Source organism: Pleurodeles waltl, chromosome 9 (assembly GCF_031143425.1).
Source record: "Pleurodeles waltl isolate 20211129_DDA chromosome 9, aPleWal1.hap1.20221129, whole genome shotgun sequence".
Lineage (NCBI taxonomy): Eukaryota > Metazoa > Chordata > Amphibia > Caudata > Salamandridae > Pleurodeles > Pleurodeles waltl.
In genome coordinates, this window is record NC_090448.1 from 800,024,598 (window position 1) to 800,044,311 (window position 19,714).

Consider the following 19,714-nt stretch of genomic DNA (forward strand, 5'->3'; position numbering starts at 1 on the left):
GGGGTGCCCACTTTCACCTCTCTTATTTCTCCTGGCAATGGAACCCCTGGCAGCAACCATCCGCTAATCCCCTCTCCTCACTGGCATACCAGTACAGAGGGAAGTCTCTAAGTTCTATTTATACGCGGACAACATCCTACTCACCTTAACAGACCTGGATCAATCCGTTCTGGGCTTGCTAGAGATTATAGATGGATTTGCACTCCTATCTGGATACCGTGTTCATCCTCCCCACCTCCCTCCTCCCCCTTCCTCCCTCCCTCCCACAAGCTAAGGCACTGGGTGCCTCTGACACTATACCCTCTCCTCCCCCACATTCTACACTATCCATTGCTCCTCTAGATCTTCTGCTACTCTACTATACTCTATCTTGATCTAACTTGTTGACTCTGCCTCATCTCCATGTCATTATTCCTAAATATTCACCCGAATCTAAGGCTGCCCCAAGACACAGTGCAACAATAGGGGTGATCGACTGAATAAGAGATTGATAAGCTACGTATGCACCCCCTACCCCTTCCCGCCCCGGCTGCCAGCACCACAAACTCTACGGTGAATGGGATAACCCCATAAACAGATTGAATAGATTGATAGTCACTGCTGTAAGCCATCAAACACTCTGACTAACGGTCGCCAATGACAGGCCCAGGATACGTATCCCCTCTTCCCGGAGTGCCCTTATCTCAGCACCTTCGCTACCCTCCCCTCTTGGGCTCCCCCCTTCCCTCTCTCCCCTTCCTCATCTTTTCTTCCTTCCCCCTTCTTTAAGATTACCAATTGTTGATTAACCATGTTTATGTTATGGAAGTACAATGTGCCTCGTATTCACGTATGTTCATAATTCTCTAATAAAAAATTGCAAAGAATAAAAATGAAGTGTAGGCAGTGTCTAGAAACCAGGCTCTCTAGAGATAGTACTTTATTTCAGTGACACAAATACCAACTTATGAGCTAGGCAATTCTCCAATACAAGGTAAGTAAACACACTATATATGAACAGTAACAATCAGGAATAGACAAAAAAGCAATAGAAAACAGTGAAAAGCAATAGGCAATACTAAAGGCCTAGGGGGAGACCAAAACCATATGCTAAAAAATGGAATGCGAAGGTCGTGTCCACTACCCAAGGAAGTGGAAGGTACTAGGAAACCCCTAAAGGAAGTACCTGAGTGCCCCCCGCAACCAGAAGGAGCGAGGTAAGTTACTGGTTTTCCCAAAACCACCCAAAAGGACTTCAGAGGAGGATATTGCAAGACCCATACAAGACTGCAAGAAACCAAAGGTGGATCCTGAAAGAGGAAGGCCTGAAAAAGAAGGGGACAGAGTCTGGTTCCAGTTGGAGTGTCTGGTGGTGGCAGGAGCCACTACCCACTCATCTGTGGATGCAGGAGTTGGTTAGTGGTGAGACGAAGAAGGTCAGCAATGCAAAACTGGAGCCGGTGGCGTGGTTGGAAGAAAAGTGGAGCTGCCGGGGACCAGCAAGCTCCAGGGAGGGACTCACCCACAGGGGGAGTCCCAGGTGACTCTCAGCAGTGCAGAGAGTACAAAGAAGAGGAGGCAGCCCCCACAGAAGACCCACAGGCGAGGAGGCCAGGAGTAGCAGAGAGGCCCACGCAGCACACCTGAGGAGAGGTCCCACATCGCATGAGAAGTGCACAGAGGGCTGTGCATTGCAGGGAAGAGTGCCGGGGGCTGGGACTACACAGCCTGAAGATCCCTTGGAGGAGATGCCAACAAGCCTTAGTAGATGCAAGAGATGTGGTGCAGGGGGTACAGTCCTGCATGGGAAGGCAAGGGCTTACCTTCACCAAAGTTGGACAGCTGGCAGAGATGACCAAGGGGACCACTCCAGACCATGACCAATGATACAGGATCCATGCAGCTCAGGATGAGAGGCAATCCATGCAGTCAGCCATCGTTATAGTTGGTGCCAGTGGATGCTGGGAAATGACTGCTTCATTCCAAGGAGATTCCTTCTTGCTTCTTCTGCAGACGGAAGACTTTCCACCCTCAGAGGATTTAAAGATGGGGAAATGTTGCAGTTGCTGGAAGGAGCCGGAGAAAATAATTGCAGAACAGAGTTGTCGCTGTAGCTGCAGATTGTAGGTTGCTCTGGAGCCCAGTTGTGGTTCCAGTGCCCAGAAGTAGAAGTAAACAGTGCAGAGGAGTCCTGCTGGAGTCTTTCCCTTCGAATTTGAGGACCCACCCATGAGTGAGACCCTAAATAGCCCTGGAAGGGGGATTGGCCACCTAGCCAGGTAACCACCTATCAGGAGGGGGCTGTGACATCACCTGTCTAATCTGGCCACCCTGGATTCAAGATGGCAGAATCAAGGAGCCATCTGGAGGAGCTCTGGGCACCACCCTGTTATGTAGCCATTTTAGTTATAGCTCCATGCACGTTATTTTAACACACTAGGTTGCGGTGCACTTTAACCTAGATATACTTTATTCCGCTTCATTTTATTATTGTTACAATAACCATTTTTACGGTCTTGTTTTATTTTCCGTCAATCTAACTGTTTTTGCCTAGGCCAGCACTCTGTTCTCAAACAAGACATTCTTGATCATTCTGTGCTTCTTTCAAGGCTACAGCATGGTACATTGCAGGTCAACGTGGTAGAAGTTTAGTCTCCAACATTCGTAGAAAACACACATCCTTATGTAGGGACATTTTTTCAGAACATCAGCTGTGTTATTATAAAAACACTTCCTTGTCCCTTACATGTTAGAGGGAGAGTCCAGCCAGGGAACCACAACTGAATGCTGAATGCTTCGCTACAGATGCTAATGCAGACCACAGGCCTTTGCTCAGGTATGGGGGTTTATGTCTTCCCAGGGGAACCTGAAAGGCAGAATTAGAGCTTAACATGCTGTGCTCAATTATAAACTAGATATGAACTAGTCTATTGATCATACTGACAATATGATAAAAATAGTTTTTATGCTTCACTCTTCTCGTCACAATTGTAATACTGTCATCTTGTATTGTCCTGGTTATTGCAGCTCACTCTTTGCTATCTGAGATGCCGTTGTTCTATTAAACTCATTATTGAAACATATGCTGCTTCTATATATGAGTCTGAATTGTAAATGAGAGAACCGGTTGAGACCTGAGTGACCACGACTTCCCTGAGAAGCCAAGTATGTCATGCGCTCGGCTGCCCAGTCATCCCTATCCCCGGTTAGAGATGAGGCACTGCTAGTTAGCCGGAGAAAAACGCGGATCGGAGCGACAGGTGTCACCATCAGTGGGTTAGACTCAGTCTCCCACACCGCGGGAGATTCTGCCACTCAAAATCCAGTAGTCTCATTAGAATAATGAGAGCCTACGCAACAACCCACGGGGTGGTGATGGACAGGGGAGTAGTCACTCCCCTGTTCATTGTCTAGTTTCACGCCAGAGCAGGGACTGGTTTATGCAAGGAGGGCACCAAATGTGCTCTTCAAAGCATACCAGTGGCTTGGGGAGGCTGCTCCTCCCACGCCATGTAACACCTATGTCCAAAGGGAGAGGGTGTTACCCCCCAAAGGAAATCCTTTTTTCTGCCTTCCTGGGCTTGAGCTCGTCAAGGAGGGCAGAAACCTGTTTGAGGGGTGGCAGCAGCCTGAGCTGCCCGGAAAATTCCAGAAGGCTGGTAGGAGCAATGCTGGGGGTCTTCTAAAGAGCCCCAAGAGTGCATAGAATCATACAACCAATACTGACAACAGTATTGGGGTATGATTCCGACATGATTGATACCAAACGTGCCCAGGTTCGAGTTACCATTATGTAGCTGGACATAGGTAGTGACCTTTATCCAGTACACGCGGAAAATGACGTCCCCACACTCACAAAGTCCAGGCAAATGGAGCTGGAGTGCGTGGGGGAACCTCTGCTCATGCAGGGTTGCCCTCACACACAGGTACCTGTGCCCTGCCGTCTGGGTTAGGAGGGCCTACCCTAGGGGTGACTTACAGTGACCTGGTGCAGTGACCTGTAGTGAAAAAGGGTGAATGCACCCTTTCACGCAGGTTGCAATGGCAAGCCTGCAAATACACTTTGCATGGGCTCCCTAATGGGTGGCATAATACATGCTGCAGCCCATGGGGGACCCCTGGTGCCCCAATGCCCTGGGTAACATATACTAGGGACTTATAAGGGGGCACCAGTATGACAAATATGGGGTGTTTGTGGTCCAAATAACCAAGGTTATAGGGAGCAAGCACAGTAATGGGGTCCTGGTTAGCAAGATCCCAGTGAACACAGTCAAAACCTACTGACAATAGGCAAAAAGTGGGAGTAACCATGCCAAAAAGAGGGTACTTTCCTACCCCGGGGTATCTACATTTTCACACTTCACTTTCTAGATAGCTCTTCCAATGCTCAGCATGCCAAACGTTTTAGCTCCATAGGCTATCTTTTGCCCAGTGCCTTTGTCAGAGTGACAGTGGCTGAAGGTGTAGGAAAGTACCATCTTCTTTGGCATGTTACCCCCATTTTTACCTGTTTGTCAGTATGTTTTTGCCTGTCTCTCTGGGATCCTGCTGGTCAGGACCCCAGTGCTCATAGTTTATGGCCTAATGTGTGTGTCTGTATAGTGCTTGAGTGCGTCACTGACGCTCTGCTAATCAGAACCTCTATGTTTATGCTCTCTCTGCCTTCAAATTTGTCACTGTAGGCTAGTGACTTCATTTACCAATTTAAATTGGCACACTGGACCCCCCCTTATAAGTCCCTAGTATATGGTGCTGAGGTACCCAGGGCATCGGGGTTTAAGGAGATCATTATGGGCTGCAGCATTTCTTTTGCCACCCATAGGGTACTCAGAGAAACCCTTGCACAGGCCTGCCATTGCAGCCTGCGTGAAATATCACACACGTTATTTCACAGCCATTTTCACTGCACTTAAGAAACTTATAAGTCACCTATATGTCTAACATTCACTGGCTGAAGGTTAGGTGCAAAGTTACTAAGTGTGAGGGCACCCTTGCACTAGCAAAGGTGCTCCCACATAGTTCAGGGCCATTTCCCCAGACTTTGTGAGTGCGGGGACGCCATTACACGTGTTCACTACATATAGGTCAATACCTATATGTAGCATCACAATGGTAACTCTGAATATGGTCATGTAACATGTCTAAGATCATGGAATTGTCCCCCCATTCCAAATATGGTACTGGGATGCCAATTCCATGCATCCTGGGGGCTCCACTATGGACCCCAAGTACTGCCAAACCAGCTCTCTGAAGCTTGCACTACAGCTACAGCTGCTGCCACCTCACACACACAGTTCTGCCCTCCTGGGGTCTGGGCAGCCCAGTCCCGGGAAGGCAGAACAAAGCATTTCCTCTGAGAGCAGGGTGTTCAGCCCTCTCCCTTTGGAAATAGGTGTTACTGGCTGGGGAGGGGTAGCCTCCCCCAGCCTCTGGAAATGCTTTGAAGGGCACAGATGGTGCCCTCCTTGCATAAGGCAGTCTACACTGGTTCAGGGACCCCTTGTCCCCTGCTCTGGCGCGAAACTAGACAAAGGAAAAGGGAGTGACCACTCCTCAGTCTATCACCACCCTAGGGGTGGTGCCCAGAGCTCCTCCAGTGTGTCCCAGACTTCAGCCAACTTGCTTTGCAAGGTGTGGGGGCACTCTGGAGGCCTCTGAGTGGCCAGTGGCAGCAGGTGACATCAGAGACCCCTCCTGATAGGTACATACCTGATAAGGTAGCCAATCCCCCTCTCAAGGCTATTTAGTGCCTCTCCTGTAGATTCTCTTCAGATTCTGCTTGCAAGTTTTCTTCAGGAATCCTCTGCAACTACTTCATCATCCTCTGACCTCGGATCAACCACAGCTGGCTCCAGGAACCGCTCTAACAGCAACAAAGTATCCACAAGGAATACTTTTCTTCTGCAACCTCATCTCCAAGTCAGCAACTGCAACAGTTTCCACGGTGTGCATGCTCTGGGGACTCCCTGTCTTCATCCTGCGCCAGAAGGACCGAAGAAATCTCCTGTGGTGTGACGGAGTCACTCCCCTTCTCAGGAAGGCACCTTCCAAAATTACGACCGTTACCCTTGGACTCCTCTCACAGCAACAAGCATGCTCCTAAGGACACAGAGGGTGGACATCATCGACATAGACTGTCCTGAAGTCCTGCTGATGCAATTTGGAGGAGGTAAGACCTTGCCTTCCCAGAGAGCGACGGTACCCCTGTGTACTGAGCCTTCTTCACCTCCTGAGGCCTCTGTGCACTAGTTGCAAAATTCCTTCGTGCACAGTCTGGCCCAGGACCCCAGCACTCCATCCTGAGACGCTCAACTCGCTGAGTTGTTCTCCCGCGGTGTGGAACCTTCCTTTGTTGTGCTGCATCAACCATTTTTTGCACCTCCTTTGTCCCCGTGTCCTTGGACTCCTGTGGGTACTGTCTGGTATCCTGAGGGATCTCTAAAGTGATGAGAGCCCCTCTTCCTCCTCACACAGAGTTGAGGCCCCCAGGTCCCTCCTGGGTCCATCCAGCGCCATTTTGACACAAAATGGACTTTTGTTGTAACCAAGGCTTGTTGGTGACTTCCAACACTAAATTACATCTGCATCCATCTTCACATCGTGGGACATCCTTTGCATCATGCAGGAAGCCGCTGGCATCTTCCTAGGGTTCATTCCTGCAGTCTTTGACTAACTGGGGACTCTTCTTTTTCACCCTCTTCTGGCTTGACAGGGGCTCCTGTCCTTCCTGGAACTTCTTTCGACTTCTGGACTTGGTCCTGTTCTCTTGCAGGTCTTCAGGTCCAAGAATCCAGTAGTTGTTGTTTGCAGACTTGGTTGGTTACTGCAGAACCCCAATCACGAGGTGTAGTGTGTCCTAAGGAAACTTGCAGTACTTAACTCCTGCTTTTCTGGGCTCTGGGGTGGGGTAATTTACTTACCTTTACTGTATTCTTTCTTTCTCCCAGCGAATCTGCACACACTACACTTGTCTAGGGGAGAATTCATGATTCGCATTCCACTTTCTAAGTATATGGTTTGTTTTGCCCCTAGTCCTATTTTCTCCTTTTGCATTCTATAGCATTTCCTATTGTTTGCTTTGTTCGTTGACTATTTACTTGTCTAATTTTGGTGTCTAGTGTATATACTGTGTATATTACTTACCTCCAGAAGGAGTATTGCCTCTAAGATATTCTTATACTGGGTCACCCAAATAAATACCTTTATTTTTGGTTACACTGAGTATTGTCTTTACTTGTGTATAAGTACTGTGTAACTATAAGTGGTATTGCATGAGCTTTGCATGTCTCCTAGTTCAGCCTAAGCTGTTCTACTATAGCTACCTCTATCAGCCTAAGCTGCTAGAACACTAATACTTCACTAATAAGGGATAACTGGACCTGGCATAATGTGTAAGTACCCAAGGTACCCACTACAAACCAGGCCAGGCCCCTACAGAAAGCCAGTACGATACTTAAGGAAATCACCTCATAGGATGTAACATATGACATCTGACATTTCTTATGCTACAGCTCGCTTCCTTCATGCATGTGTATTTAGGCAAATACCTATCTTCTCATTTGCAGATACCTATGAGAAACATACTTACTGAATGCAGATGGAATGATTTGTGGTATTACTTAAAAAATTAGATATACCAAATTTACATACCAATATATGTACCAATTGGCTAATAGATGGGTCATATTTTTTAGAAATGTATAAAGAGCGGCCAGAAAGGAGTGGAATACAGCCTTCTAACTAATAAATGGCACTATTCCAGGGCATGCATATATGCAACTATTTGGCTTGTAAAAGTGAATAAAGAAGATGTCCTATTAGAATTCGTTTTGTGTCATTCTCTCCGGTAACATGACTGTATGTTGTTGGCTGAAGCCTGTGGCATCTGAAAAATGACCACATTTCCAGAGGGCCAAAACGTTAGTGCTAAACAAGGGACTTTTTGTCAAACATACAAAGAGTTTGGACAAGGTCAATAATAATATAAAAAGATACACTTCTTTTACCCAGTGACACTGTGTTCAGGACAATTCCCGAGTTGGCCATTCCAACCAGAAAGCGGAAAACGCAAAACGAAATAAAGTTAGGTGAAAAAGCTGTACATGTCCCGGAGACTGCCATCTGCAGATAGGACCAGATTATCAGTCGCCTTCGTCCAAGTCTAAAAAAGAAAAAGAACCAGGTTAAGGCATTTCTCCTTTGATAAATCACAAGTGATTGAAGAAAAGTCAAATCTGATTCCAAGAATTTCTCCATGAACCCTGAATAGTTTTCAGTTCTTGATCAATCTGTTAAAGTAAACTATCACGGGAGTCCCTCATTTTAAGTTAACATCAATTTATTAAGCTTTCAAGAGAGATTTCAAACCATAATAACAAAGCTTGAGGTGATTTCTTCAATGCTTGATCTGAGAGTGTTTGCTTTTGAATTAACTACTGTAAGTGTGTTATCTTTTTCTTTTTTAAGTATTTCTTTTTTCTAAATGTGTACCTTTTGGAAGACAGCTGGCGATACAATAGGTTACAAAATATAGATTGAACCTTGTCCATTACTGATTCACACTGTCAATAGCAGCATTTAGAGGAATACGAAATAAAGAAAAGATTTTGGGCTTGACGTATCAAAGAGTTTTCCCATTCTGTGTCTGTGGGAAAATGTGTTAGTGCATAGGGTACCTTAATATACGAAAGGGGAAACTGAACGATGACGATAAAAGCAGGGAAGAGAGTTAAGTGAGGGAGAGGGCAAGGGAATGGAGATCGGAACACAGATGTATATCGTTTCAATGATAAAAGACCTTTCTGTGTTTCTATGGCACTTTTTTCCTTATAACGACAATGGAACTTGGGGATCTTCTGTTTTTGCCTTCCCTATAGGATTGTGTCAAATAAGAGATCATGTGACTCACTCCCTTTTTTAATAAGTAGTACGGTGATGAAGGCATCACGTCTGTCCTTTATCCTGTGGTGCAACAGAGGTAGAGCTCACTGAAGGCCAACAGTCTGTCCATTTTACAGAGTATAAGAAAACAGAGACGAGGTGTTCATGAACACCAGCTTCCAACAGCTGACGTAATAAAAAGTCAGCTCATGAAATGAGCCAAAATCTAGTGATGAGGATGCATCATGGCTTTGTCCTCACTTTGGGCCACATGTTGATCGTGACATTTTGTAATTTTCTAATCGTGACTTTTTGCATTCGCTAACTGCGATGTACAACAGTGTGTTTGACACTGTTTTTGATTCCCAGTAGGTAGAAAATGGACCGCTTCATCATATTCATGAGGAAGTTCTCAATTTGCAACCCACTCGGAATGGCCAAAATCACAGGGATGGTGGCCTGCCGGGGTGATTACTTTATCAATAAAGCCGTTTAAAAAAAAATGTAGCCAGTTTTTCTTAAAGGTAAACCGGCTTCATTTCAGATACAGAAAATTAAAGGTTTTCTTGTCATTTTTTAGGAGTAGGCAGTGTTCCGTGGGACCACTCCCTTCTCTTAAGAAATGTTTGTGCTCACATTCGAAAAGGGGAAGGGGTCCTTTAAGGATCCCTTCCCCTTTATGAATGGGTTACCACCAACTTGAAGTTAGTGGTAAACTGCAAATGTTTTGCGACCACATTCCAGTTGCAAAACATTCATACATCCCTCTGCAAATTGGTATTAGGAAGTGACGCCCTTAATACACCCCTTCCTAAAATGACTTGCAAACCCTATTTTGTGATTCGGTAATAGGTTACCGACTCACAAAATAGGATTAGTACATGTCAAAAGGCTATTTAGCAGTAAAAACAGCCTAATTCTCTGTTTGCGACCACTAAAACCTTTTGTACATGTGGCCCTAAATCTGAGGAACATTCTTGACAATTGTGCATTATAAAACACATTTGAATCATTACATTTGAATATGAAGCAGAAATTGACATACCAATGTTCCCATAATCCTTCATGTCTGTCTTTTAGCCCTATGGTTCTTGACATTCCAACTTCTTTTGACCGGCACTTAAACACCACTAGAACCCGGTGACCCCCACTGAATTATTATTGGAATCTGGGGACCCTACTAAGCCTTTACTAGAAGCCAGTAGCCGAGGACCCCAGCCCAAGCGTTTTAGATGATTTGAACAGCAAAACAATGCGCAAAAAAATACAGGAACAAGCATTCATCAAACAAATCCACAAATGATTCAATATTTTATTTAATTCACAAATAAATATAAAACAAATCTAAATTTTCATTTTAATGGGAAGGATGGAGTTTTTTTTTCAAAATTCACTTGAGGCCACCCATCATCCATGCTATATTCTGTTTGATGCACTTTCACTGCTCCAGTGAATCAATCTGAGGATACTATCTGGGCCCAGATTTGCCAAAGGACTGCGTTGCATTATTCAAGGTGAAGCAAGGGCAACGCAGTCCTTTAGTCAGATTTGCCATGCCATGCAAAGCCACCTTGCATGGCCCTGCAAGTCTTGGTAACTCCACAATAACGCAAGACAATGCAAGTTACTGCCTTTTGTTACTCTGCAAAAGGAAGGCGTTGCATGTTTAGAGCGTGGGAGTTCCCTGTAATCCACACATGCTTTTTGGAGCACTCCCAAATTTACCAAAAAAAGTAAACCCGGGAATGTGTAAAAATTCTATTCCTTCCCAAAAGAAGTGCAACAAGGAGAAATATCCTTATTTGTCCTCATTGTTTCCTCTTTCTAAGTGTGCTGCATTCTGCAGCACACTTAGAAAGAGGAAAATGCCGCTAAGAGTTGTTTTTATGCAGGAAGGTGTCCATTCCTGAACAAAAACAATTCTGCCTGCAACCTAGAAACCTTTGCACCATGGGGCAAAAGGTGCATGCATTGTCACTAGACAGCACATAGTGTGCCTGCACACGTAGAGAGACCAGTAATGTGGCATATGTTGGTAGATTTAGTGCATTTGTGCACTTTTCATTTTTAGCCTCCATTTTAAAATTCCTTAACATTTACAGAAACTTTTAAAATGTTCGGTTTGTCTTCTTTATTTATATACACTCACTTTATTAATCATTTATTATTATTTATATTTCTAAGCAGTCAGGGCTCCCTGAGTAGTCTTTGAGGACCTCCAGGGCCCTGGACCACAGGTTAGCAATCACTGCTTTAGCCCATTATGCAACATAGACCAATGTGTACACCTCACCAAGTAAGACAAAACAGAATAGAAGTATCCATGAAATCCAACTTCCAGAGAAGATGAACTCAGAAGCAGTCTTATCAAAGTCAAAATGTAATTCTCATGAACTATCATGGTTACATCCTAATTATTTCTGTGGGACATTCTCAACAACTGTTACATTTGAAAACGCATGCAAGAAGTAACAAGGGTAGAAAATGCTTTGATTTCAAAACACTTTTACAGGAGATGTAAGAGCTGTCCCCTAAGGATGTTCAGGAGTATATCAAATGGTTCCTTTTAAAGCATCTTTAGACATCACAATTGGTCAAACTCTGATAGGATTTCAGTGCTTTTTGCAGTGAGGTTTTCCACACAAAGGCCCTCATTACAACTTTGCCGGGTGGCAATCGCCACCTGCCAAGTTGTAACCGCCGCGCGGCCGCCAATGCGGCCACACTTCCTCAGTGGCCATCACAACATCCCCGCTGGGCCGGCAGACGGAACCCGAGTTTCTGCCCGCTGGCCCAGCAGGGATGTCAGCCGCAACACGGGAGCCGGCTCCAAATGGAGCCGGCGTTGTTGCAGCGGTGCGACGGATGCAGTCGCACCCGTCGCGCTTTTCACTGTCTGCTATGCAGACAGTGAAAAGCTCCATGGGGCCGTGGCAGGAGGCTCCTGCACTGCCTATGCCAAAGGCATGGGCAGTGCAGGGGCCCCCAGTGGCCCCGCGACTCCCCTTTCAGCCAGCCTTTTCATGGCGGTTCCTACCATGAAAAGGCTGGCGGGAGAGGGACTCGTAATCCCCTGGGCAGCACTGCAAGCAGCGCTGCCCTGGAGGATTACAACAGCCGGGACCAACGTGGTGGTAACCGCCGGTCCAGGCAGTGCGACTGCAGCGCTTCCGCAGCGGTCGTAATACACAGGATTCCACCGCCAGCTTGTTGGCGGTGCAACCGACGAAACAGCCCTGGCGGTCTTTGACGGCCAGGGTTGTAATGAGGGCCAAAGTGTTTGGTGGAAATGGTTCACAAATTACAGAGCTGATTACAAGTTTGGCAGTCCGACCGCCAATGGCCTGGCAGTGCGCACCATGGTATTATGAGTTTGGCATTGCACAAATACAAAACTGCCAACCTTCTGCTGGCACTGCCAGACAGAACTGTCCGCCACGGTCTCCAGGAAGCACAAACAGGCCACCAGAGATCATGTTTCCGCCGGACCCATTAAGAGGTTGCACACCGCCAATGTGACCGTGGCTGTCAAACCACCAGGTCCCACTAGGCAGAAACGTGCTGTATAAAGGGAGACACTCACCTCCAGGAAGCCGTACACATCCGGAGCCACCATGGAACCACAACTAGACGTCATCCCATTGTTCCTGCTCATCCAAAGACAACAAACTCAACATCGACGAGGACTTTTTGCTAAACGTGCACCTGAAATGTGCCCACGGGGAGTGGCTGCCAATGTATACAATGATTAATGAAAACTGACTAATGATGTAGATTTAATATGCTAATGTATGGTTTTACACTAAATGTTAAGGGTTATATGCTAAAGTTCTGCTAATAAGTCATTAGGCCTTAGTTAGCATGAGTCGAGGCCTAGCTGCCCGGTTTCATATTAAATGTGTTTTTCTAACGTACAGTGTGCTGACTTGCTGAAGGACATGAACTTGTACTTTTACAAAAGCTAGAAGATGAGTGTAACTGTAGTAGAGCCGTTCTCATGAAATTCGACTTGCTCAAGGAAACATTCTTGCTGACTAGTCGCAGGTACAAGGTCGCCTGAACCGGTCCAGACAATGGAACCATTGACTGAAGATGCCAAAAGGACCATGAGAGTATGAAATCATACCGGACATTCTACCCGCTGGAGACGTCAATCATAAGAACCAATAAACTATGTGAGAACTGTTATGGGGTGACAATTTTGATGAACTCACTGGAAACCTATTGGATGAAGATAGTGGGGTGCCAACCCTATCCAATCAGGAATTAGGGGATTGTAGAACAGAAAAGGGATAAAGCCCTATGACACGGGGAGCCATTAGGAAGGAGGTCGCAGAGGGGAGATGCTATTGCGAACTTTTGCTATGACCCAGACACTTTGTCACTCTGCATAGAGACTTTGCTGTTTGGTTCTTCAAACCATGCTTGCCCTTATCTTGCCCATTCATACTTTACCTCCTTATGAGGGAAGTACCCTTTTACCCTGCCTTACTGAACTGTGCTGAATTCTTGGCTGATGGCGAATCAACTGATGTCCTGAGGACGAAGACTGAATCTGTATGCTGACCCAAAATGGAGGGTAACTATATGACAATGAAATTGTAATTGTCTGTTTGCTTTTCCTTTCTAGGTACCAACTGCTTCTTTTGGCAGAGACCATAGTTAGATGCTTTCTAAATTGGTGTTGCTAAATTGTTTTGCATGAAGCCCAACATGCCAATGCTAATTCGAGGTTAGTTAAGGGGTTCATTAAACGGACGCAAATAGACAAATGACTGAATCAATGCTTTGTTGAATAATGCGCTAATGACACTCTGCTAAGGTTAACCTATGTTGACGTCGTGCTATGTTCTAATATTCGTGATCTTTGCTTTGATGAAATCTTAGCAGAGTTGCCATATTGCGACAATGCTAATGTGTTTCGTGGTTTTGAGACTAATAAACTTGCTAGTAGAATTGTAATCAATAGGGAATAAACATTACAAAATCATACTAAACTGGTGTGGTTATTCATGACTGGAAGGTCATGGTGGTTTCTGAGTCTTATTAATGTCATTGATTAATCTAAATTGTCTTGTTATGGTGAATATTGATGACGTCATTGACATATTGATTGACATGTTGATCAGTTATCTCATCCTAAGTTGTCCTCAATCAGGGTAGAAAGATTCATTGGCCTAAAACTAGTCCCAGAGTGAATAAATTAGTCATAAAGGGATGCGTTATAAGTTCTGGTAGCAGAGCGACGGGTTGGCCCTTTCGGGGCCCTAGGACGAAGGACCATTGTTTAAAATTGTTTTTCGAGATAATGCAAATTGGAGGTATGATGTGTTTCTAATTTCCCCATGACTTTCCTGGAATCTCGGAGCTTGCCTAAGTGAGTTGGGTATGTTCTCGGCGTTTTAGCATGTGTGGTGTAGAATTTGCGCTTGCTCAGCTTATGCATATTGCAGGTGATTTGTGAAGTTTGTGTGTGTTTAGGCCAGGTAATGTTGTTTTAGTAGGAGTAGGCGTACTCCGCAGTATGAGGGTAGGGAAGTCGGCGAACATCATGTGAGTGTGGCGCTTTGTGCTAAAAAATTGTCCACGTGGTTGTTGGTGATGTACGGACCCGTCGTGGTCTAAGACTCCAGAGTATATTGACAAGTGTAGGAGACACTTGGTTTATTTTGTAATTTGTGCGGTTTAATAGGTCAATCGGGCGTGGTTGACAAGTCAAGTTTGAGTCAAATTGTGTGAGTGAAACCTTCAATGGAGATTTGGCAAGTTCTAAAGTGCACTAGAACGAACCATTGACAAGTCGAGAGTAGGATTTGCGGGTCGAATTCTGCTTGCGAGAATCTCTGTAAAGTTCTGAAGCGATTGTGTTACCCTTCCTGTAGTAAACCGGCAAATTTGGGTTTTTGTTGTTAAAAGTGCTCGCAACATATTGCATTTGTGTTTGTGTGAGGACGAGCCGCAAGACTTTGTCAGCCGCAGAGTGTGTGTGAGTGTGACGTCATTTGAGCTGCGCTGGGATAGGCCAGTTGCAGAAAGGGGTTGCGCACGGATTGGCAGCCGTCCATGAGGGGCAATTGGTTGAGAAGGTGGGTGAAGAGTGTTCTGGGAATTAAAGTAATTTCCTGATTAGGTTCTAAACAAAATAAAAGATGCGACAATGAAGTTTTTCAAGGCTCTAAAATGTGCCTTGAGGGGAGATACATTCATTACAGCGAGTGTGGGGGAGCCTACACCGCCAGAGGGTACTCTGGCTTATATCGTAATGGAGGAGAAGGGAGTCGCGCCATGTCTTTGGTTAAAGCAGTGGTGCAAACTGACAGAGAAGGAGGGATGTTTGGCGTTCCCGGAATATGGAACGTTTAATATAAGAATTTTGGAAAATTTGCGAAGGGTGTTAAGTGAGCAAAAACCACCCGAGACCAGCTCAGTATGAGGCATTATCAGTCTGGAATTTCATGGCCATACGACTTAGGCAGCAGAAATTTATGAGGAGAATGAAAAGAGCAGAAAAGACTTTAGCGGAAGCTAAATGGGATAATGAGACCAAAATGTGGAGAAGGGGAATAGTTGACGGAATTAAGATGTTTCCGGCAATAACCCAAGAAGATGAGACACAGGAAAAGAAAGCTACTTGTAAGACAGACAAAGGCTCCAGTAAGACAAAGGAGACTCAGAGGTCTTGGGTAGATGAAGATGATTCCGACGATGAAGAGTTTCTTAATCAGTTGTTACATGATCTCCTACCACCATATGCCATAAATGATAATGCACAAAGTACTAGTGTGGGTTCTGAACATCTGGCACAAAGTAAGGGAATCATGAATACAGTGCAGACAAGTGATACAGTTTTGATACAGAATGGTGTCAGTGTACCCACTGCGCCAGACACGCAGATACAGTTACAGCTACCACTGATTCAGAGGCTCTATCCTGATGTCCCAGTATTGGAGACAACTATGAGTTTGATGGTGCCGCCTGATCCAGTATACATGAGATCAAAGTTAGTTCAGATTGAGCCAACTCCACAATTACTGCCCCAGCCGCAGCAACATGTGGTTCCGAGTTACACTTCTGTTGCAGGACCACAGTCAGTAGCTACAGCAACCATGATGAATCAAGCTATGGGAGTTAATGCTCCACAGGGTTTGGGAATTGGACAGTCACCAGCTGCTATATCATTGCCAATTACTGTTGGTCCACCAGTACCGCTGTATGCGCAAGGTAAGCCTGGCATATGTGATCATGGAGTTATGACCCAAGAGGCAATAAGAGGAGGGTCTACCGGAAATTTGCAGGGAATGACACAGGGAGGACAGATAGCCGAAAGGTCTAGGTCCTTATTGGACTTTAGTCTGATTGGGTTTCCTATGGAGAGAATGAGGCAAGCAGGGTTAGGTACACTAACTCCACAGATAATGAGTTCAAATACGACGCAGACACCAATGGTGCAGTCTGGAAATGTCTTGTTACAAGGTTTAACAGTGCAACAATTGAACAAGTGGTTAGACAAGCTCAACACTCCGCAGACTACTACCGTGACCACGGAGAGGTCAGGAAGGGAAGAATATCTGAATTTTGTGAGACTGGGTGTAGAAGCCACGGAACTAGTAGAACGAAAAATGGGGGTGAACAGATTGGAGTCATGTACGGAAGCAGAATTGAGGTATTTGTGCCCCAAAATAACCAAGGAAGTGAGCAAGGTGCATCAGAGGTTGGCAAACTTGGCGGACAAATATGGCATAGACATAGAAAATACTAAGAATTTGAAGAGGAGCTATAGGTTAGACTTTGAGCCTAAAGACTTCGATCACATGAGTTCTACCGGAATGAAGGCACATCTTAAAGAGATACTGCAGAGTGCTCAAATTTGGGGAGTATTAGAGAAATGGGAAGGCAGGTGGGCAAAGAAGAGAGATAAAGAGAAAGGTGGCGGTCCGGAACCAAAGCAGGCAAGAGCTGCACCAGACACGGGACATTAAAGATGCTACCAATGAGAGAAACAGCTGCAGGCAGGTTTGTGCAGCTTGCAAAATGTCTCTGGGAAGACTTGAATACTCTGTTTGAGATTATAGTCCCAGCTGATTTATGGCTTGAGTGCAAGAGGGGTGTGGATTGGCCGACAGAGGAGCCGGCAAGGGACAAGGTTACCGGAGCACCGTCTTCTGAAGTGATGAGGTATTATCATAAAGTGATTGAGTTTCTGAAGCAGAAGGTGTCGCCGAAGGTGACTGATTGGCAGAAAATTGATCGAACCTCACAGGAGGCTAAAAAGTCAATACATGCTTACTATGAGAGGTTGCTGAAGGCGTTCAAACACTATAGTGGTACTGAGGTAGTAGAACCGAAAGACATGAATCACCTTGTGTTCAGGTTTGTTGAAGGACTGAGACCAGAAATTAGCCAGATGATTAAGAATCATTTGATCTGTTGGCAAGCGAAGCCGATTGATGAGGTGTTGCAGTATGCGAAATACTGTAGTGACGAGATTGAGCTGAAACAGAGAAAGTTGAAGTAGAAAGTGATGGTGATGCAAATGAAGGCAGCGCAAGCAGGGATGCAGGGAAATGGAATACAGCAGATGGTACAGCAGCAACCACAGGGAAGTGGAATGTTTCAGGCGCAACCGAGAGGACGAGGTCGAGGAGGTTTTGTGAACCGTGGCCCAGATATAAATACTGTTGTTGTTCAAAATGATGTGCAAGGGATGAAAAAGGTGTCACCATGTCACGCGTGCGGGGCGTGGGGCACTGGAAGCGGGAATGCCCAATGGTGGTGCAGGATGGTGTTGTTCAACAAAGCAATGATGTCGGTACATTTCAAAATGTGAGGTGTCCAAAAGTGCTGGGTCAAAATCAGAACTTCCAGAATAACATGGTTCAGATGCAGGGTCTACAGCCCATGCAAAAGATACAAATGCCACGTGTTCAACCAGCACAAGTGCAACAAGTACAACAGCAGATTCCCTTGGTACCTAGACAGCAAATTCAGATACCATTAGCTCCAATGGGACAGCAACAGGTGATGCTTCCTCAACAGGTCACAGGTCAAACGATGAGTCAAAATAACACAGTACAATAGTTCCCATTGCATGGTGAGGATGGAATAAACGATGAATGGTCGGATGATTGTTCATATAGTGAGGAGTGCAGGCTTGCGGCGTCCCTAGAAGTAGATCAGAGGGGTCCCTATGTGGAAGGAAAGGTGATGGGTCATAAGGTTTCGTTCCTAGTTGATACAGGAGCTACCCGCTCAACAGTCAGAAGTGCAGAGGTTCCGAAATTGACACTTTTCGGGCGTACCATAAGGGTGGTAAGAGTAGCAAATCAGTTCCTGACGAATCCGATTACAGATCCAGTCCAAGATGAGATTGGTACCTTCCGAGGATTACATAGATTTGTAGTTTGTGACTCGAGTCCCGTATCCCTACTGGGAAGAGACTTATTGTGTAAGACGAGATGTTCGATTACCTGTTCCAAAGAAAGGATCGAAGTACAGACAAACAGTGATGATGAAGGTGACGATGGTCAGATCTCAGAGCTAGAGATGGAGACCGCAAATGAAGAGTACCCTTTGAGAACCTTATTCCTGATGTTCACAGTGACTGACTTACCAGCTGAATTACAGGGAACAGTGACAGAGAAGGTGTGGGACCTGACAGGAAAAGAAGTGGGATTAATAAAAGGAGTAGAACCAGTCAAAGTAGAGGTAAAACCAGATGCAGTGTTTCCCCAGGTAGCGCAGTACCAAATGGCACAAGATGTCCTTATACAGGTGACGCAGATAATTGCGGACTTTGTGAAACAAGGGGTTCTGAAAGAAGTGCTGAGTAGCCCGTGTAATTCACCAATAATGGTTTTGAAAAAGCATTGTGGGAAGGTTCAAATTGGGCAAGACTTGAGGAAAATCAGTGAAATTGTGGTAAAGTGTTGCGCCATAGTGCCAAATCCAGCAGTGATTATGCTTCAAGTTCCGTGTGATGCAGAGTGGTTCACAGTTGTGGACCTGTCTCAGGCATTCTTTTCGGTGCCTCTTCATGAGGGTAGCCAATTCCTTTTCAGTTTCAAATTCCTGGACAAGGTTTACAGTTGGTGCAGAATTCCTCAAGGATTTTCTGAATCACCTTCAATCAGATATTGAAGAAGGATTTGGAATCATTAGAGTTGCCTTTTATTTCGACTCTAGTACAGAACATTGATGATTTGTTGATTGCGTCCAGAACAAAAGATGACTGTATGTACGACACTATTGCTTTACTGAATCATTTGGGAAAAAACTGACATAAAGTGTCTCCGAAGAAGCTACAGTACTGTCAGAAAGAGGTGAAGTACTTGGGTCACCTGATTGAAAAAGGGTCAAGGAAAATATCCAAAGAGAGAGTGACAGCCATATTGCAGATGAATCCCCCGACAACAAAGAGAGATGTTAGGATGTTTCTGGGAATGGTAGTCTACTGTCGTCAGTGGATTCCCAACTTCTCGATTATCTCTAAACCTTTGGTGAGATTGACTGTCAAGGAAATACAGGATGGCCCGGGTGCCATAACCATGTCCGAGAAAGAGATGAAGGCATTCATGGAACTGAGGGAAAGTATGTGCAGGGCACCAGCTTTAGGTATGCCTGATTACACAAAGCCTTTTGTACTGTTTTGTCATGAACGTGATGCTTGTTTTTTGTCTGTCCTGACACAGGTCCATGGAGGTGCAAACCGCCCAGTAGCATATTTTTCAACTACTTTGGACTCAGTCGCAGCAGCCTTACCGGGTTGTTTGCGTGCAGTTGCAGCAGTTGGTCAAAGCCTCACTCAGTGTGAATGTTTAGTGATGGGACATCCCTTAACAGTAATGGTCCCACATTT

The 19,714-nt window shown here is 45.4% G+C and overlaps 1 protein-coding gene across 1 annotated transcript in view; it reads right to left on the reverse strand.

Annotated features, from left to right (window-relative positions):
* Positions 1 to 19,714, reverse strand: part of LOC138259998 (solute carrier family 22 member 6-A-like) — an 850,707-nt gene that overhangs the window by 395,208 nt on the left and 435,785 nt on the right. Inside the window, exon 3 of the mRNA XM_069208044.1 lies at positions 7,986 to 8,140. Coding sequence (XP_069064145.1) covers positions 7,986 to 8,140 — 155 coding nt within the window. The remainder of the gene's footprint in view (positions 1 to 7,985; positions 8,141 to 19,714) is intronic.